Source organism: Tachypleus tridentatus, chromosome 8 (assembly GCF_004210375.1).
Source record: "Tachypleus tridentatus isolate NWPU-2018 chromosome 8, ASM421037v1, whole genome shotgun sequence".
Lineage (NCBI taxonomy): Eukaryota > Metazoa > Arthropoda > Merostomata > Xiphosura > Limulidae > Tachypleus > Tachypleus tridentatus.
The window spans coordinates 14,113,584-14,136,247 of NC_134832.1; the positions used below are offsets into that span (position 1 = coordinate 14,113,584).

At 34.8% G+C, this 22,664-nt stretch overlaps 2 protein-coding genes across 2 annotated transcripts in view; both read left to right on the forward strand.

Annotated features, from left to right (window-relative positions):
* Window positions 1-22,664, forward strand: part of LOC143258561 (uncharacterized) — a 278,942-nt gene that overhangs the window by 149,776 nt on the left and 106,502 nt on the right. The gene's annotated exons all lie outside the window — the stretch shown is intronic.
* Window positions 14,619-21,608, forward strand: LOC143223839 (glutamate receptor ionotropic, kainate 2-like). The gene is made up of 3 exons (XM_076452320.1): window positions 14,619-14,829; window positions 17,318-17,534; window positions 21,412-21,608. Exons 1-3 carry the CDS (start codon window positions 14,635-14,637, stop codon window positions 21,606-21,608), a joined length of 609 nt encoding a protein of 202 aa, XP_076308435.1. The 5' UTR covers window positions 14,619-14,634.

A 22,664-nucleotide genomic window follows, 5' to 3' on the forward strand; every position in this document is an offset into this window, starting at 1 on the left:
AAGAATTTGGATTGGAATACCATTAATAGTGCCATGAAAGAAAGTGAACTTGGTGTAATGGTTGACCAGGTTTTTAAGCCATCCAAGCAGTATGCTTGTTGGTAGTGATAGGGTAAATATAATTTTAGAATCTATCTAAAGAAATATTGAATTTGAGTCTAAAGAAGTTAAAATTTCATTGCATACGTCACTGGTTAGGCCACATTTGAAGTAATATGTCCAGTCTTTAGCTCCTTACATTAAGAAGGTCATTGTATTGTTGGAAAGAGCTCAGAGAAAGGTTAACAGAAGATTATCACAAGAGGATGGGTTAATATCTCTCATATTATTTTCTGTTAAGCTAAAGGAGAATTTGAGGTGTTTGAGACTGTAAAGTAAGTTAATAGTGTTGATGCATCACCTTTTATATTTAATGGTGAGAATGGTGGCACTGAGGGACACAAATTTCAATTTTGGTAGGTAGAACTCTTTTTTCTAATTTAGGTTTTATTTTCTAATAGGGTGGGTGGTCTTTGGAACAGATTGCCTTTAGATATGATGGAGAAAGTAAATTTAAGTAATTATAAGAAAAATCTTCATAAATTTATGAATTAGAAGGCCTAGCTTTGAGTTTTATCTTTTATTTAATAATTTTAATTTAGAGCATGGGACATCCTCGATGAAATAATGGGTCCCTTGTTGTCCCTAAATATTGTTATTATAGTAACGTATCTATCACGCATAAATTTGTAGTTTTCATCAGACCTACTTACCCTTTAGTATTACTACCTGATTTCATGTTTATTACATCCCTAACGTAAAATATTAACGCGTAAGTGCGTTTTTCGAGCTATTAAGAGCATTTGCTTTTCTTGAGGGCCTTAGAAAGTAAAGCTTATAGGAAAGAATATACAGTTGGTATACGTATAGTGATACTTCACTAAATATTTTGTAAATAGCTCACTGCTATGTATAGCCCCCTATGATTGAATTATAAATAATTGACATACCTGCCTAAAGATCTTGAATGACATACATTATTCACACAATAGATAAAGACTTGAGGACGAATGTGACAATGTTACAGGACATCAATTTATGGAACACTCTACGTAGAGCAGCAGAAATTAGACAGTTTACTCCATTATTTGGCATTGCACCAACATTTAATGGATAAATCCCGAAAATCCAGTATCATCAGTAATGTCGGTAGTGTTTTCACTTTGAAGAATAACTTGGATTCTCAAATAGGTGACATGCACCAACAACATCAACTGCGTATGAGTATGAATGTTTTTTTTAAAAATTAAATATCTATGAGAGCAAATAACTAGATAACCTTTCGCAAAATGTACCACAGTGGGTGTAAACAAGAAAGTCTGCGCATCAGCTTTAGAAAAGGAATATGGACGAATACTTCCATCGTAATCAGAAAGCTGGTTGCTGCTGAAGGTCACTACCACAGAACATGCTATTATTCTTGTACGAAGGATGGACATTTCTACATAGAAAATACCACAGACGACGTCATGGTAGATCCTGATATGATATTGAAAATAGTGAATGAGAGAACAAAGGTTTCACTGATCTCTTTGATCCAATTGCTATGACCTCTTTGTAAATTCAAAAGTTCTGATAATGTCTGAATTAACAAAAATACTTGAATTCAATTACACCACTTGGATGCAATAAAATCAAAGATTCTGCATAAAGACACCTTCGTCAAAAACTAGAAGATGAGTTTGGAACAACCCTTCATATAATTCAAGATAAAAATTAAAAATTGATCATATATATGTAAAAACGGCTCGTTTGGGTTGAGAAAATTTTTTATGCAGAGGAGTGAACAACGTTTCGACCTACTTCGATCATCGTCAGGTTCACAAATCTAACAAAGACACACGAAACGCAACTAAACAAAATACTACTAAAAATGAAAAAAGCCAACACAATTTCACAAACACTTTATTCCTACCTACGCAAAACCGACTCACGCACACCACAAATATACGGCATCCCCAAACCTCATAAACCAGATTGTCCATTACGACCAATAATGTCCACATATGAATCGTTTAATTACAATCTTGGTAAATACATAACATGAACATTCTCCAAATATGTAACATCAGCCAGCTCATTCATCAAATACTCTTTTAATTTCAAGTCTAATCTTAATCAACTTAATCATAAAGCCTTAATGGCCAGTTTCGATGTTATATCCCTCTTTACAGAAGTTCCAACCGCTAAAGCCTGCAAGATAGCCTTAGAACTCTATATCCGAGACCCTAACCCATCTATAGACATTTCCAACAACCAATTAGCAACCCTCATAGAATTCACCACGATAAAACAAACTTCATGTTCAACAACCACAACTATATACAAACAAATGGCCTAAGCGTGGGCAACCCAGTATCACCAGTTCTAGCCAATTTTTTTTATGACACAAGTTGAAACACAAGCAATTAACACAGCATTACATCCACCACTATACTGGTACAGACATGTAGATGACACGATTGCGGGATTCAGATCTACAGAACACACACTTAATTTTTTCAATCACATTAACGCTATACATCCCAACATCAACTTCACATGTGAACAAGAAGGAAGCAATCAAATATCATTTCTTAACCTCACAATTACAAGAACCGACATACAATTTAAAACAGAAATCCACCGAAAAATCACCCATACTGGACTATACATTTCTTGGGACTCAGCACATGAAACAAAACAAAACTCAACATACTAAGAAACCAAATAAACACAGCCATTAAACTATGCTCACCAGGTAAAATTAACGATGAATTAAACAAAATAAGACAATACTTCATCAACATCAATAAGTTTCCTCCACAAATCGTAGAAAACATTATACGCACACACCTAGACAGAAAGCAAAATCAACAAACAAAAGTAAATATATCTCACGAATCAAAAATAACGAAACCATATATTCCCGACATCAGCAGAAAAATAACCAACATTTGGCAAAACTAGTAACAAAATATGACATTCCAATTAATACCAAATTTATTCAAAACCAGGCACAAAACTGGGGTCTATACTATGTAAAACTACACTGACAAACACCACACCAACATTATTTATAAAATACAATGTGATAATTGCCACGACTTCTATATTGGAAAACAAGTAGAAAATGGAAACCAGATTTAAAGAACATAAAAAGTCACCTTCACACGTTTTCGAACATTGTAAGTCAAATAAACACAACATAACCATAGAAAACGCTCAAATACTAAATAAAGAAACATAAACAAACGCAAAGTTAAAGAAGCCTTACTTATACAACAACTTAAGCCCAAAATAAACCAATACAAAGGACCACCTTTATATCTATATTAAAATATAATATAATAAATAATAATAAAAAATAAATAAATAATATAAAATTCTATATTCAACATCTAAGCCCGCCCTCTACATTTCGACACTCATTACACAACCCCTTTCAAACATGTGGTCAGCTTCCTGTCAGTTACCTCTTTCTTTCTTTGTGAACCTGACGATGACCGAAGAAGGTCGAAACGCTGTTCACTCCTCTACGTAAAAAATTTTCTCAACCCAAACGAGCTGTTTTTACACATATATTTTTCTACAAGTGGGTTTTCTCGACATCACTAAAAATTGATCTTGTTGTTATCCTTTATCTCAGTTTCGACAAAGACAACATATGCTCTGAGTACGTCAAAAAATACATGAACGTCACCAAAATTGCTGTTTTTCTTGGTACTGGTGTATGTTCTGGTTTGATCGGCCTTTACATGTTTCCGAGCTGTGGCAGTACCAGTACATTTACTAGTAAAGTAAAGATCTGTGTACTGAATCTGAATTTGATGCAAACGGCACCTACATATCAACGATTTTTCAGAGAACTTAGCCACTCCTTACTCCTTTCAGATAAACTTTTCGCAAAGTTGGATGAATTTGTATGATGCTTGCATGTTCTGTCTAATCAAAAAAGCAGATGTGAAATCAATGTTATTAGCAACTCTTTGTTGCTAATACCAGACAACTTCCCCCCTTAAAGAGACTGCCTCTTACAACATGTATTGTGAGCAGATTACCAAGCCAATATTTGTAGAAAATCATTGTAATTTGAGCCTGATATACTTAATCCCACAAGTCATGGATGGACAGCTGACTCTGAAGAGAACTAAGAATTTCCCTGAATGACTAGATTATCAGCTCCAAACGTTATACTAGAATTGATGTTGTGTGATTGGTCCCGTTCTTGTACAGCAGGTCAGACTTGTTCAAACAAACAACCTGGTAGTTATGATGACGGCGGTATATAGAAACACACATGACGACAATGATGACGATGACTGCTATTAAAATGTTGAAGACATTTGTAATGTAAATGTGCAAACATCTTGTTCTTAACCAATTCGAGTACTAAACGTTTGCATGTAAATGGAAACTATTTTTTCAGCATACCATTTCGTAGTTTTCGAAGTCTCTTTGATTATTACTATTTTCTATCACCGTGCTAATATGAAATTCTGCTCATCCAATTTATATGTAGATAAGACAACTGAATTTTTGGCTACTAAAAGTATTTATTGTATGGATGTTTGATATATATAAAAGCTTTGAACTGGTTTTTCACTCAAAAATATTTTGCGAGACGGTGAATTTAAAATATGAGGTTTAAGAACTTTTGAAACCTAATTGCATAATTTTGTTTATAATAAATATCAGCACAAAGCTTCATAGTATTTTTGTTCTTATGTAAACTGATTTGGTGCAAAATCTGAAGCAAATCAGATGAAGATAAGTACTAATAATTACATTTGTTTCGATAAACCCTGAAATCACCAAATCACGGATCATAAGGTACACATATAAAGACAGCGAAAAATATAAAAAGCTACTCTAGCCAGATGTCTGTCATTCCTGAATAGTTTGTGTAGATATTACACTTTCAGAAAATAAGCATGAGAATTAAAGAAAATAAAATATAACTAATATATCATTATCTCTGTTCAACTTTCTTCGTCAGCTTTACAAAATCTAATGGTGAAAATATAAAAAATTGGGATTCTCAGCATGTATATACAACAATTCAAAAATTTTATAAAGAAAGTATAATTATTTTTGGAAATTACCTGGAAGTTTGGACCAAGCGAGATGCTATGGTTAATGTTCTGGAAAGGAGAGCTGACATTTTGTGGTTCATCGCCCATTACTGCCAAGAAAGGAATACGAAGACATCGTGCTCCTATTTTGAGGTATATAATATCAATATTAATCAAATCCTCTATTCGATCTGACAAAAGCAGCCCTACAATTGGCAGAGGGGTTTACCATTTAACTTTCCTCTGATCTATTCATTCAAAATTAGAGTCATCTAGCAGCAAATAGGCAGCGTGTAGCATTGTGTGACATCGTACATAATAATAAAATTCTGGAAAGGTAAATGTATTAGCAGAATATATAAATTACTTTTTTAAATCCTGAAAAAGGCTTTTAGTATTAAATTATCTATTTATCTTATATATAAAATCTTAGATTTTATGTAATGATATAAAGTGATAAAAAAGTTATTTGAATGAATTATTTATTTATTCATTTTAATATGTAAACGGATTTAAGAGAAATAATTTTTCTGTAAAAGTTATATGAAATGATTTATTTAGATATTTTTACCCGTTTTATCAGAAACTGTAATCTTTCTGCACATGCTGGGTAGACTTTTGGTTTGTTTTGAATTTCGTGCAAAGACCCACGAGTCTATCTGCGCTAGCCGTCCCTAATTTAGCAGTGTAAAAATAGAGAGAAGGCGGCTAGTCATCACCACCCACTTCCGATCACTTGGGGTACTCTTTATCAACGAATAGCGGGATTGACAGTCGCATTATAACGTCCCCACGATTAAAAGGGGCAAGCATGTGTGGTGTGATGGGGACTCGAACCCGTAACCTTTAGATTACGAGTCGAGTGCCTTATCCACCTGGCCATGTCGGGCCGTTGGATAGAGTACAGATAGACCGATGCGCAGCTTTGCGCTTAATTACAAGCACAAAAAAATTGTTTTTAATTTCTTTTAATATTTTTAAAAACATTTCATTTATTGTCTATACTTTTACCAATATCCATAAAATAATAGAAATTTTATGTTATAGTAATCAACATTATATTGCTTTCACGGTTTATAAATAAGTTCCTGATTTTATGTGAATTTAATTTTTTCTCAATTACATGATTAATTTTGTTAGTGAATATATATAGATTCTTTTCTTTACAATATTATTAGAAATTGTTGATTTTAAAAAGGAGTGTAGTGATCTCAAGCAGTTACCAAAATCAAGTAGGTAGTTTGGAAAGAAAATGTAATTGTCAAATAGTAAGCAAATAAGATTAAGGTTTGAGACACAGTATTGACATTTTTTTCCACTCCATATTTCCACATTCCTAAATATTACAGAATAAACTATTATATGCAGGTAATTAACGGCATGTTCATAAATAGGCAAGTTTTAAGATTGTCCTTGTTCACGATCTTTGAATCTGGTACTGTGGACGTAAGGGTACCCCATGGGGTTGAATACTCATCTTAGCTTGGCCAATACTGCATCCCAACAATGTAACTTATTATCATTCAAATGCTGGACTGACCTAAAAGACAGAATGTCGTTTAACAGCAACTATTGTGCCATTTCTTACTGCAACCAGTCGTTTCAAAACTGTATGAAATGCCTCAAAAGTGAGTAATCTTTCCTTTTTTGCCTCTTTTTTAAATTTAATAGTCTAATCTGTTTTCAATCATTACTTTCTGTCGACGGTAGCAAAATCTGATGAAAGGATGTTCCACTAGACAATGGCTGTTCTGCCAATTTTCAATCTTTACTTTCTGTTGATGGTAGCAAAGTCTGAAGAGGATATTCCATTAGACAATGGCTGTTATGCCAATGACAACAATGGGATAAGCTTTTCAGATATACTTGCCAGTTTCTTAGTGGTATTTCTGCAGATTTACAATGCTAGAAACCAGGTTTCAGTACCCGTGATGGTCAGAGCACAGATAGCCCATTGTTCAACTTTGCGCTTAACTACAAACAAACAAGTTATTTGTAAAGGTCCCAAGTATGAGATATGTCTAAGGTTAACGATCTAGGTCTTGTTTCTCATTGAATTGCCAACTGCTTCGATTGTAGTATATTGCTTCAAGGCTAAGATCACCAATCCCTTTTATCTTTGAAAATAAACCAATGTGTCTATTCAAAATTAATGTCATGTGGTCAAATAAGAATAGTCCAAGAGTTAACGATGAATGTTATTGACTAGTTGCCTCATCACTAGTCTAAAAGTATAAATTTATAGAAAGCTAGCACAGAGATATTGTTTTCGTACGAAAATTCCAAAACAAACATTATTTTTTAATCGATTCCATCTAAGGATGAAATAAAAAATCCAAAATTAAGGTACAACACGAGCACGACAGCAGACGATATCCGAACTTCGATACACTATTATTAAATTGCTATAAAACTATCATGAACATGTTCTCAACATTATCGCTTAATAAAACATTAATCAAGATTACATGCGCAGATACACACATAAACAAAAACTCTTTCTGAAACAATATTAGATTTAAATTATTTTGTACTTTGTAATTAGTAGTTGATATGGTAGCTATCAACAAATATTTTCATATTATTTTTAAAGATGTAATCGGAGAGTGCGTTAAAATTCTACTTGTATAAGCTGTATTTAAAGAGCTAACTGACACAGCCGCTTTATCTCTGGTGTATATGCCGCTTTTCAGTTATTCAAAGCTTTCCAAAGTCAAAAACTGGCAAATAACCAAAACCAAGATGTCTTAATTTTGTTCATCATCGCCTTTCATTAACAGGCCTAGCACCTATCTTGTTCTAGCAGTAACTGTAATTTTATCATCATTTAGTAGAACAAAACAATCTTCAAGATGTTTGTCTACCCATTTTAGTATTAATCTATGCAGAATTTATAAAAATTTAAAATAAGCAATATAACCTAGTAACCCATGCATGCCATTTTATAAAAAATGTAAACAAAGAACAATAAAGAAAATACTTTATTGTTAAATTAAAAAAAAACTATGTAACACTGACTACTGAAATTAGGGAAGATCACATATTCTAGCACTTTTGTCCACAGGTAATACAGCGGTAAGTCATCGGCGTTCTATTTCCCTCGGTGTACACAGCAGATAGTATGATGTGGTTTTATTATAAGAAAACACACTAATATTTTTATATACACTAAACAGGTCACTATTTTACTTGTATAATGATCAAACTACTATATCAGATTTCTTCGGGACAAATCTCCGAAAACAAAAATGTCCTATTCATGAAATCTTCTACCTGTCTCCACGTTTCTAAAATATTTTTTAGATTGTTTCTTTTATATCTAAGCTTCAACTGCAACTTATTTACTATAATCAATCTTAGTGAAGAATAATGTACTATAACTAACTGTTGAATTAAAAGTACTTCTTTTAGGTTTTAATTATAACACTATGTAACAAAAGTTTTACTTTTCTTGTTCCTGGGCAGAAGGTGTTATTTCCCAATTCTTTATTTCTAAAGTAAATAGAAAAGATCTATTTTTCTCTTCAAACTTTGCTTTTGTGACCTGGTTAATGAAATTTTCAAATTTACCCATTTTCCAGAACATTCTAGGTAGAATTTTCTCGAACTTAAAAATTTTCAAGGACTTTCTAGAATGTTGTAGAACATACGAGAATTGTCAAGAACCTTTTATAATTTTCTAGTATTTTCTATAGTAATATATATACAGGGGCTCACCACTTCAGTTTAGTTCTAGCTGCCTATGTGAACACATAGACCTACCTGATTTTATTAGAGATGGCATCAAGAAGCTGCAAGCATTCTCCGAGCGCATTCTACAATGTATGTTGGCAATTTATCAACACAAGAGCGAAAAAGTACTCTTTTACAGCATTTGCTAAAATGTGTGAAGCCGAAAAGGCATATTTCGGCTTGCCTGTCGGGGATCAGAACAAACCCTGGGCGCCTCATTTTACCTGCGAGCACTGCAAAATAAAACTCTAGAAGGTAAGACAGACAATGTTTGCTTGCTTGAAAAGTAATATTTTATATTATACTAATTTTACACCTTTTAAAATTTAAATATCTTCTGGTGCACCTCAAGGAAAAATACAACAGCGTCAAGACCTTGCTACAAGCCTTGAAGTATGATGAGTATGGTGAGAGGTTATCGGATACTTCAAAATGGTAGCATACATGATGAGTCTCAAGGAGGCTTTACCAGCTTTCCCTGTTATCTTTACTTCTGGGACAGCAGGGATACCGCAGCACTACAACAGAAAGCACTGGCCACAATGGACCGAGTTCTCTGTGGGGAGGCACAATGTTAACAAGTGTGAGCCACTAGTGGACCTCCAGCAGGTATTGCACCACCATTTCACATAAAATTTGGTCTTATGAAACAATTTTTCACAGCTGTTGATGAGGAATCTGCAGCCTTCAAGTACCTTTGATATTTCTTCCTTAAACTGTCTCAAGCAAAGTTCAAAGCTGGTGTCTTCATTGGACCACAAATAAAGAAAATCCTGGAGTGCACAGTATTCCCCAAGAAGCTCAGTAGGAAGTGAAAAAAGCTTGGGGCAGTTTTGTTGCAGTGGTTCAGGGTTTCTTGGGCAATCACAAGGCTGAAAATTATGTAGAAATGGCTGAGGCTCTGGTGAAGAACTACGGCAAAATGGACTGCAGGATGACCCTAAAAGTCCGTAGCCTTGACGCTAATCTAGATAAATTCAAGGAAGACATAGGAGCATACTCAGAGGAGCAAGGCGATCATTTTCACCAAAATATACTGGATTTTGAACGCCACTACCAAGGAGCATTTTACGAAAACATGATGGGAGACTATATTTGGGGGCTGATACGTGAAAGTGATTTACATTACAGTCGCAAATCTCGAAAAACTACTCACTTCTAAGCATTTTTGTTTATTTTTGTATAATTTTAATGTAAATACATGTAAATCTTTATTCATATGTTGTTTTATTCGGACATTATGTAAATGAAAATGTGCAAATTTGCCCGATTTGACATATAAAATAGGTTAATTTCTAAATTTCTTTATCCAGGTCACAAAAGCAAAGTTTGAAGGGAATAATGGCCATTTTCTGTACTTTTACAACATAAGCAATTAAGAAATAACACATACTATGCAGGATCAAAATTTATGCCACATAGTGTAATGGATATAAACTGGAAAAATACGACTTATTCATCTGATACTGAGGGCCTGGCATGGCCTAGCGCGTTAAGGCGTGCGCTTCCTAATCTGAGGGTCGCGGGTTCGCGCCAAACATGCTCGCCCTCCCAGCCGTGGGGCGTTATAATGTGACGGTCAATCCCACTTTTCGTTTGTAAAAGAGTAGCCCAAGAGTTGGCGGTGGGTGGTGATGACTAGCTGCCTTCCCTCTAGTCTTACACTGCTAAATTAGGGACGGCTAGCACAGATAGCCCTCGAGTAGCTTTGTGTGAAATTCCAAAAACAAACAATCATCTGATATTGTGCACAATATTTGTTTTTCGCAATTAACTAATATAATCAGTATCACTGTAATTTGCTTCCATTCATCACGAAGCAATATTAGTAAAAAAGACGTGTCGTCATAAAAAAGAATAAATATTTATGTTTTATAAACCTTTGTAAGGTTATTTGCCAAAGTTTTATTATAAAATAACATAGGTGAAGACTTGAATGGGTTGTTAATAGCTTTGAGATTTAAGAACTGTAACACAGATATAAAAAGCATTAAAGAGTGGAGACACAAATATTGTACTATTGTTTCACATTTTATCAAGTTATATTATTATTAAAAGTACTTTATTTACTACGGTTTTTCGTGGACCGGCATGGCCAAGCGTGTTAAGGCGTTCGACTCGTAATCCGACGGTTGCGTGTTCGAATCCTGGTCGCATCAAACATGCTCGCCCCCCTCCCAGCCGTGGGGCGTTATAATGTGACGTTCAATCCCACTATTCGTTGGTAAAGAGTAGTCCAATAGTTGGCGGTGGATGGCGGTGACTAGCTGTCTTCCCTCTAGTCTTACACTATTAAATTAGGGATGGCTAACGCAAATAGCCCTTGTGTAGGTTTGCACGAAATTAGAAGAACTGTTTTTAACTTTTTTTTCTCCGTTAATGAGTATAGTTTCCATATATTTACTCTCTTTGAAATATGAGTTGTTTTTGTAGGATTTTTACTGTTCTTGTTTGACGTTCTATAATTGCGTAGGAAATGTTCTGATGGAACGGTTTTGTATTGTTCATATTCATGTAACGCATTAGCGTGTTCTGATATAAGTGTGTTTGTAAAGGTTTTCAATTTTTTGTTATACGTGTATCTACACATATGTTGCACATAATTTAATAGATCATGTTCTAGTGTGGCATTTTCGCCATGTTCCGTTTTCTCAGACAAGGCATTGTTTTCTGTCTCGTTTGGTTTTGGAGCATAAAGATTGAATTAACTATTATTTCAGTATTTAACGTGAATTTTGCTTTACACTGATTGTCAGCTGGGATAGTTTAATAACTTTACGAGTTTCGTTTGTGATTGTGTCGTTCATGAAGGGAATTATCGTTGCAGGGATGTACTTTTTTATTTTCTGATCCATTATTTTTGTTTTGTTGTAACTTGAAAACATTATCGATCTAATTTGTTTGTTTGTTTAGAATTACGTACAAAGCTACACGATGGGCTGTCTGTGTTCTGTCCACCTACTCCAAGACCAATTGGACAAAATTAATGACAACACCAATTCGAAAATCTCGCCCTTCACTAAAAATCATAAACTTATCTTTAATTGACCTCCCCTCTCCATTTAACATTTCATACATATGAAACTTTGTGTCGCTATTAGGCCTTTTTATGGTGTTTGAATGGTATTAGATGTGGAGGAGTTTGGATTTATTCTCTTTGGCTCTTTTATTGTTGTTCTCCTTTTCTCTTGTTTCGGGTGGTGTAATGTAGGAAGGAGAAATATAGGTTTGTTACGTTTTCTGTTATGTCTAGAACTTTGTATTTGCTTGTCTTGAACGGTTAGAATCATGTCTAAGAATGTTAAGTTTCTCTCTGTGTTGGGTAGATGTAGTATTGGTGAAACCTAATTCAACATTAGTGGAACGCGAAGCTTTAAATAAGCTGAGGCAAAACGACAATATTATGATTGAGATTTTTGACAAGAATGGTTGTTTTGAAGAAAATCTCCTAGGTAAATAAAATATATGATCATATACAAAACACTACCAGTTACGTTAAACTCAATCAAGATCCGACAAACCAAACAAAAACTATAATCCACGTAACTTCATAAAAACATACTCAAACATTACAACTTCTCTTGCTCATTAAATACAACTCTCATACTCGCGAATACTTGGACCTTAAGTCTTTCTAAGACGCTTAAACTCAATTTCCTTTTAAGACCTATTGTTTGAATACACGAATAACCCACAGAAATTTCATCAAGATTAATGGAAAACTTTTACATGAGATTTTTACTCTGGTATTTATCCACTTACATAGTATCCAAGATTTCTTACATAAACTCACATATACACAGCTAAACCAACAGCATTATGTTCAATTTTGATGTGATTGCATTACATTCATCCATACATATTGAAGAGGGACTAATAACTGTAATTGAATACATAAGAGAAATTTCTAATACCATAGATGTTTTAAGCATATCTACTGATTTAAGGGAAATTGCTCTTCGTTGTATTCGTAACAGTTATTTCTATTTATTAACAAATCCAACGTATCTGCTTGGAAACTAAACTAAGCTTAATCCTGAAGTTTGCTATTGCTACATAGATGTCATATTTGATGTTCGGAACCATAGGATGGAACACCTAATTGATCTATACAAATACGTCCAAAAGATACACACCAAAATTATCTCCACTTTTCAAACCTCAAACGATATGTCCACATTTGCTTTCATATTTGGAAAAAACACACGCGCGCGTCTCTTTAAAGGAAAATTTATAAGAAATTAATGATTCTAAACTATGAGTCACACCATCCTCACACTTTAAACAAAGAAGTGACTGTGAGTCAACTACATAGGATACTCAGGACGTGCTTGGACACGATATTATCGTATGATTTGTTCTGAATTTTGTGCCAAACTATTCAAATGCTAACCGTCTATAATTTATTAGTGATAGCACACAGTGAAGGCAGCTAGGAAATATCATCCATTGTCAACTCTTGGGCTACTCTTTTATTAATAGATAATGGAATTGACTGACATATTAATATGCCCCTCCCACAGCTGTGTAGGAGAACACGTTTGGTGTGGCGGAGGTTCGAACCAATGGCCCGCAGATTACGAGGTGAGAACATTACCCATTCTAAAGAAAGCAGTTACTAAGAATACATGCATAACAAACATGTTCAACAATTGAACAAAAAAAGCACACAAGAAAGATAGAGTGAAGAAACATTCTCAGCTGTTAACCAAAAAAATAGAATCAAAGGGTACAAGAACTATCCCGCTTCATGGATCATATCGTGTATCGGTTTCAAAGGGTACAAAAACTATCCCGCTTTATGGATAATTGTATCAGTAAAATTGTGGTATTGTCCAGTCTCCTAATTACAATCATATAGAAACCGATACGAGTCTAAAACAGCTTCTTATTCGATCCACTTTCAAGCCCAATACCTAGTGCAAAAAACGACACTGTTCTGCTGTCTTCTCCAATACGAAAGGGAAGCTAGAATGCATAGAATGTAAGAAATTGGAAGCTCTTTATTATTTTATCAGTAAATACAATCGGAACATAAATAGAGGTGAAAAATAGTGGAATGGAGCAACTTGAATCATTGTGTACTAAAATAAGAATAATCTTCAACGTTTAAAATTCTCACAAAAGGAGACGGTTTCTTAGATCGGAAATTAAAGGAATCACTTAGGAAAATGTAATACGACAAAGAATAAATATAATGGATGTCCCTTTTCTTAAATTTAAATTTCTTGTAGGTAATATCTTAAACTGACTTCCTATGTATAATTTTATTAAGCATTTCAGTTAAAGCTTTGTTTTACTATGTACGATATTCTATCTTTATATGACAATAATATTTACATTATATTGTATGTACCACGACACTTTATAGTAATATGAATGATTACATACAAAATATACTCTTATGCATGATTTGATTTCTATAGTTTTACGGCTTTAACTGAATGATAGAGTTCATTGAAAGTTTACGTTTCTAATGAGCATGTGAAATAGATACGTTGAACAAATAAAGTAATTTGAAAGATCATTTACAGTTCATGAAAACTGTTTTAAACTTTATGCAACTAGTATCACTTCACTTGTTTCAGTGCTTCATATTTTTGTATTTATTTTGTTTTGGATACTACTCATAGTAATTACACGAATACTATAGTTATACAATACTTACTTTCCGTTAAAAAGTTTATTTTACTTTCCTATTATTGTATTGTAATCACAAGTGAAGAGGACAAAACAGTGTTCAGGAAAAGTTTGTTTTTTAAAGTAGCAGTTTCTTAACTATGTGTACACATTTATTGTTTTTAGGGCAATGTCTACACGGGTGGTGGCCGGTATATGGTGGTTCTTCACTCTCATCATGGTTTCTTCTTATACCGCTAACCTGGCTGCTTTTCTCACGGTAGAAAGACTAGTCTCTCCGATAGAAAATGCAGAAGACCTGGCTATACAAACAACCATCCAGTATGGCTGTGTGCAGTCGGGTTCTACACAAGCTTTTTTCAAGGTAGGTCAGATCAACAATAACAGCCTAACCGTACGAAATTCCATATTCAGTGTACATTTACTGTCATAATATATGCATATGCATTTGATTCTACTGCTTTTATATTCTTTGATTTTTACCTGAGCGATGTTATGAGAAGTGTATCGTGAGCAATGCTCATAAAAGAAACTTCAATTGATCATTTTGTATATAAGTAACGTCCTAGATAGTGTGTTATTCACGCAGACATGACATCCTTTTCTATGTTGAACTATCTTACATTCTATGAGGGCCCGGCATGGCCAAGTGACTAAGGCACGCGACTCGTAATCCGAAGGTCGCGGGTTCAAATCATCGTCACCACAAACGTGCTCACCCTTTCAGCCGTGGGGGCGTTATAATGTTACGTTTAACCCCACTATTCGTTGGTAAAATAGTAGCCCAAGAGTTGGCGGTAGGTGGTGATGACTAGTTGCCTTCCCTCTAGCCTTACACTGCTAAATCAGGGACGGCTAGCGCAGATAGCCCTCGTGTAACTTTGAGCGAAATTCAAAAGAAACCATGCCATTCTATGCATTTGGTCACAAATACATTCTGTCATGCACCCGTTACATTTAGCTCGAAAAGCTGTATCTATTTCTAGTGTGTTCGTATGTTTTCAGCACAGAACGTTAAGTCGAAGATTGTGTAAGGGTTGTTTTTGTTGTTGATGTTAAACCAAAGATTAATGAAGATATTTATCTGTAATTAATTAAAATTCTGAGTAATATTATTACTTTTATATATTATAGAAGAGATAATTAACCACATTTACTGTTGATTTTCCTTCAGATTACTGCAGTATAGTGATAACAGTTAATTTTTGCTTTACATTTAACTAAGTGTTAAAATGAAATTGAAAACGAAACTCATAACAAAATGTTTTACAACGTTGCAGTTTTCGATTAAACAATCAGTTCATCGAATTACATTAATTTGTACTGAATGGTTATTTTCCTACACAATAGTTTTGCATTTATTGTGATTTGGAATACATTTTGATTTCTTAAATTGTTTTGTATTGTTAGATATACAAGATTGTTTCTGTTTAAGATTAATGACAATGTCATGATTAAGTTCACACAGCGCAAGTGTTAAATTTGATTATTTTTATAAGGAGACGTTTAGTGAAGGTTTATTTTTGTAACTGTTTACGAATCACACGTTGTGTAGTCCAACAGTAATGATTCGGTGAATATTATAATACTGCATCATGTTACGAGAACTTCCTGAGTTTTTCTCGTTGTTTTAATTGAGTATTATTGCATCATAATATCTAGCAGTGTACGGAACGTTCTAGGCCTCTATAGGAGTATAAATACGCTCCGAAAATGTAGTTCGTGAGTTAGATTAAGACTACATGATTGTGAGTTTGGCCATAAACAGCATAACTCATCGATTTTTAAAGTGAGATTATCATAGTGTGGACTCTACAATCAGAGTAGAGAAGAATATTTCGTCTTGGTAATTGTGTTCTGAGGGCCTGGCATGGCCAAGCGCGTAAGGCGTGCGACTCGTAATTCGCGGGTTCGCGCCAAACATGCTCACCCTCCCAGCCGTGGGGCGTTATAATGTTACGGTCAATCCCACTATTCGTTGGTAAAATAGTAGCCCAAGAGTTGGCGGTGGGTGGTGATGACTAGCTTCCTTTCCTCTAGTCTTACACTGCTAAATTAGGGACGGCTCGGTGCAGTGGGCTAACAAACTACTCACTTAAATACTTGTTGAAGAATCCGCAAGCGATTGCGGCCCTATGTTCCCAGATGGAATCTAATGGTGATAACTAACTAACTAATTGTGTTCTGAAGTAATTGAACCAGACTATATGAAATTTGACGAAATAATATTAATTATTTAATGCTCTGGATACAACTGTGATAACTAACAGCTACACAATGGGCTCTCTGTGCTCTGCTCACGACGGGTATCGAAACTCTGTTTTCTAGAAGTATGAATCTACAGATATACCGCTCTGCCACTTGAAGGTAAAACCAATAGATTAACGAACATTTGTATATACGTTTCACTTGTTTTAAAATAATACATTAATATTTTAAAACAAGTGGACATTGTGCTGTTTGTGCATTGTAAAAAGTTATCGCAAAGAAGTCACAAACACTTTGTAAAAAATCCCGCCCTTACAAAAATCAGGCATGTATTTCTTAAATCTCGTTATGGTTTTCTATTTGGTATAGCCTCTTAAATAGTCCTAATAATTATCTGGTTAAACAACACGTTGTAAGCGGTATTGTTTAATGTACAGCGGTGGTTTAAAAGAAAAACTTTATTACGATCTAAGAATTTCTGATTATTATAAATTTATAAAGCGTATTTAGTGACTAGCGACTATTCTACAAGTTTTGCAATGAGTCAAGTGGTGATTGTTTGAGATGAAAAATATTTCTAGATATGACTGAAAAGCGGTTGATATAAATAGTGAAACGGTAATTGAAAAATATCTTATCGAAAGGAATCCAACATACAAAAGGATATGTATTTCATGAAGTCTGCACGGCCTAGTGTGTTTGTGGAGTCAACTCAAAAAGGTGTAGAAAGAGTAAGAAACGAAAATTATGCTTTCCTGATGGAGTCGACAACCATAGAATATCTTGTAGAAAGGAAATGTGATCTGATCCAAGTTGGTGGACTGCTCGATTCTAAAGATTTCGGAATTGCCACTCCTTCTGGTAAAATAAATTTCTATTTTAAAGAATTAATCTGTGTTTTGAGTGTCACACTTTTCAGTATAAAGATTAGTGCCATTATTTAACAACTCCCTCTCACTGTTGTAAACGGACTTTATGTCGACGACTTTCAGATCTCATATCAGTCGTCGAACATGAGGTATAATGAGCGGCAGCTACAGACTGCCCTCAATCGTTTACTGAAGTGAACCACAGCAAATGGCTTTAATTTCTCTCTCTCTTAAACCGTTTGCATGCACTTTTGCCGCCAACGGGGTATTCACCCTGATTCTGAACTCCGTATTGGTGAAGTTGTGTTGCCTGTGGTTCTTGAGACAAAGTTCTTGTGGCTTATCTTTGACCGTAAGCTTATTTTTATACCATACATCAAGTAGTTACGTGCCAAATGTACAAGAGCACTGAACACTCTACGTGTCCTCACTTCCACCACTTGGGGAGCGGATCGACGTTCTATGCTCGCTCTATATATAAGATATATCGTGCTCTTATTTAATCACCAAGGTCTTCGGCTCTGCACTGGGGCTTTCTGCACTTACCCAGTTCAGAGCTTATACACAGAGTCTCATGAACCTTCTTTGCATCTCTGCCATTTTCAACTGTTTTTTACTCTATGCTTCGAAACTTCGTTCCTTACCAAAGCATCCCACTTGGGGTTGTGTTTTTCTTCCTCGGTGGACCATACTTTTTCAGAACAGTTGGTCTGCCATTGCTCCTTTTTGGACTTCGTGTCTAGATGCAGTTGGATGAATTGGGCCTGTCCTTGGATAACATTGCTGTATTCACTGATCAGCCCATCCCACTATGGCTTCTTACAGTCCCCTATTGTGACCTATCTTTAAGTCATCTGAAAAAAGTAGATACTCTCTATTGGAAATACTGTCTGATATTTGCTAAACATCTTTCGAACCATCCTTCCGTTCCTATTTATACAGATAATTCGAAATCAGGTGACTGTGTGGACTTTTTCATGGTTTGTTGTGGTTCGGTGGTTGCGCGCAGAATCCCCTCTATAGCTTCTGTGTTTACTGCTGAACTGTACGTCACATCTCTTGCCCTGAATCACATAGAAGCTAAACAGTACTCAAACTGCACTATTTATACTGACTCGCTTACTTCTCTACTGGCCCTGGAATTGTTTCACGTTAGTTCACACCCTGTTCTCACCGATATTCAAAACCGACTGGCCCATTTCTCTTTTAAATCTACTTCTATCCAGTTTTTCTGGATACCAGACCATGTTGGTATTCGCGAGCTCGTTCCCGCACGAAGCCGAGCCTTGAAGTGAGCAACGCGAAAACAAGCTTTTCCAAATAAAGCCCTATAATGGACTTTGGCCGTCTTGCTTCCGTAAGGATCGGAAAGAGGAAGTTGTTCTAACTAGGCTACGCATTGGTCACAGTTTTTTAACTCATCGTTTTATATTATCTGGAACTGATGCACCAGTGGGTAGTCTGTGTAACACTCAGGTCACAAAAAGCCACATTTTACTTTCTTGTCGTCATTACGGCTCTAAACGATGGCACCATTTTAAACATGTTCTATCCCAAGGTTTGTCCATAACGTTAGACATTGCCATTGTTAATGGTGACACTGTCCACCTTGGTAATGTTTTTAGTTTTTAAAGGCCGTTAATCTTTTTAATGTTATTTAAGTTTTTTAAACTCGAAACCAGGACTGAAAAGGCCAACTTTAGGAGACTGACGGTGGTTTTTGTACTTGCCTATTAGTATTCCTGGCGTGTTATTATAACTACAATTATTTTCAGAAAGTCCTTTACAATTTGTATTACTGTAGTTTTTCTCTTAACGTTGTAGACTAGATGTAAACATTGATTTTATGCTATTTATGTTTTTTAAACTTTGTTTTGTTTTACTTTAATTTCCTTTTATGAATTTTACTAAATTTACTTTAATTTAAATTTTTACCGGATGTTTGGCGCAGATAGCATAGCTGCTTTGTGCCATTAAACACTAAATCAACCAACCAACTTTCATTTGACTTGACATTTCATATGTGATTTTTATTAATATATTTAGTTCTATAATTGTTTTACTTTGAAACTTTTCACACTCTTTCAACCAGTTTCTAATTAGTATTAACACTCGTGTTATTTCATTCATAAGCACAAAATGATATGTGTGTATCTGCTTCTACATATCAGTGTATTAGATTTTAAATGCATACGAGTAAACGCACTTTAATCTCTCCTTCGCTGGGTAATATGAAATTTACCTACTTCTAACCTGTGATAAGTAAATCCTAGATACACTAAAAGTTAAAGCCAAGATATATTCCACTCTATCATATAAAGCGAATGAAGTGCATTTAATATTTGGCAATATTTCTTCCGGTTAAAGCTAATTTATACACGTCTCTCATTACCCATACACAAAGCAGGTTTTCAGTGTGAAATTTATTCCAGTAGAAGTATGCAAATAGGGTTCAAAACAGCTTCTAATACATAAATGTAGTGCTCAAAATATTGGGGGAAAAATTACTGTAAAAATTTCAAAGCTTTAATCTCCTCAAAATCAATAACTGAAATTTCAAGCACACGTCTACTGCCCTCATGAGAATGCACAATATCATAATCATTTCACGACATTTCTGTGGTATTTTATAACAAGCTGAAGTACCAGTTCTTTATCCGGGTTATGAACTCTAAAAAAATAAATACATAGGTTATTGTTGCGATAGATAATGCAAACTTTTTTATTTATTTAATAGATTGGGCGTGGAAAATCAAGCAATAACTAAGGCGTTTTATTTAGAAATGATGAGGGAAATAATTTCTTTGATTAATGATAATATAAAGAATTATATTTACTATATATTTGTTTTCACTCTGACTTAACAATTCTCATTTTGATGTTAAAAATTCTCACTTTGATGTTAACAATTTCTCACATTGAACTTAAAACCCTGTAAGCAAATTATTTATTTATACCTCAATATATATTTAAATTTTAAGAAGTTTTATTCTAGATTTTTAATTGCAAAGTCTTTGATCAAGTCCTTAAAACGAGTTTGGCGTAACAAATCTGTTTCTATACTTAGCAGAGACAAAGCATACAGCCTGTCTTGTCGCATAGTTATTCTGTTGAGTTTTTTTTAATATGCTTGAGTTGCGATAATGAACGCTCAGCTGTGCAGTTTGTGACCATTAAAGTTAAAAAATATACGCAATGCAATGTCTACGTTTGAAAATACACACGTAATTTTGTCTTCTGAAATTATTTTATAAAGTTCAGCATGACTGAATCTGGTTTCTACAATTTTTGTTGCACTGAACTTATGGCGCACATGAGTGAAACTGCTAAAGCTCGGCAGAGAGATTAGTGTCCAAATCCTCTGGGTAAACATCAGTTAACTTTTGAGAACACTGAGAGTACCTTTCAGTTTCAGCAGATGAAGTAACATCATTTAACACATCACTTAGGAAAGAAACTCTGTTTGCTATTTCTTTGAACACCTCTCCTCTTCTTCTCATCTGGATTTCTAGTTTGTCAACAATTGTGTAGAAGGTGGTGATACGAAATTTATCTCTGGCATTCAGATCTACTTCTTGTGCATCTCCGTCATTGAGTATCTTCTTTCTGACACGTTTGAGCTGGATTGTAATCAACATCTGGTAGTATTTCCTTTGCAACTGCTTCAAATCTTTCAAAGTCGTCCCTTAAAGTGCGTAGTTGGTCAGCAAATTACCCGTACAGATCTGCATGTTTTTAAGTTCACATCCTCATTTTGCAGAACTTGACTTGCTTTATGAAATTTTTGCAAAATCTCATCCCACATGATCAATATAAAAACAATTGTAGCTCTTGCATCTTATTTGCAATATTGTCTGCTTCTCTTCTAGTGTTTCTCTTTTGTGACTGGCCTTCAGCTAAACATTCTAAGTTTTTCAAAATCTTAAAGAGAGACTTCACAATTATTGTTGTTGCCGCAGCATTTGCTTCCCATCTGGTATCAGAGAGGGAGTTTAATACACTTTCATTTCCAAAACAAGCTTTAAGAATTTTCCACCGGCTGGTTGAGGATGAAAAAAATGTATAGAGCAAATGCATTGTAGAGAAAAAATTAACTGCGATTTGACAGCAGTCAACAGCACTTTGGCCTACCAGATTTAGTGAATGGGCTGCACAAGGCACATATGTGGCAAACTTATTTTCTTCTAAAATCTTTTGGTGCATCTCCTTATGAGGCCCAGACATGTTAGCAGCATTGTTATAAGACTGACCCCTACATTTTAAAAAATTAAGTTTCCAAACTTTACGTAAATACTGCAATACCTGGTTTGCCATTTCCTCACCGGTATGGCTTTTCAGTTCCAGAAAGGTTAAAAAAGCGTTCCATTGGCTGCCCATCTTTTAAGTATTGAAGCGCAACACTATATGTGATAGATCTGGCGTCGAGTCAACTGACAAGCTAAAATAGCTAGAAGAATTTACTTCATCAACAATGAACACGTTGACCTTCTGAGCCATTGGTTCAATGAGCTCTTCACAGTTTGTTCTGAACAAGTAAGAAGGATGTCCTTTTCCAGAATTTTCATATTTTGAAATGTGCCCTGCTAAAAATGGATCAAACTGATTTATGAGCTCAAGCAGCCCTAAATTTTTTTTTTTTTTGAAAAGGAAATTTTTCCTCTGTTCCTCGAAAAGCCTGGCCACGTTCAGCTAACGTACGAATAACAACTATTACACGCTCCAAGACATTTTCCCAGTAATTGCACTCTTTTTTAATTTGTTTTTCCAACTCTTGTCGCAAGCCTAAACCTTGTTTGCGAGTTAAGTATGTTAGCATACAGTCTCGGTGAATAGTGCTTCTTTCATGATGATCAATTACAATAGTATTTTGCCAGTCACTGAACCCTTCTCTTTCAAAAAAACGCGAGGTAACTTTAGAAGCAAAAAAGTTTACAAACAAAGCAGTAAACTGACCCTGTTGATAGTGTATACAACAACCTCTCTATCTTGTATTGCTCACCATTGGCTTTTATCCCAAAGAAAAGTTTTTGCGAACAGTATCACGTTGGTTTGCCACTATTGAATGTCCAGCAAGATTTGCCAAATGACCCATTGTGGTGTTGACAGTCAGTGGATCTACAAG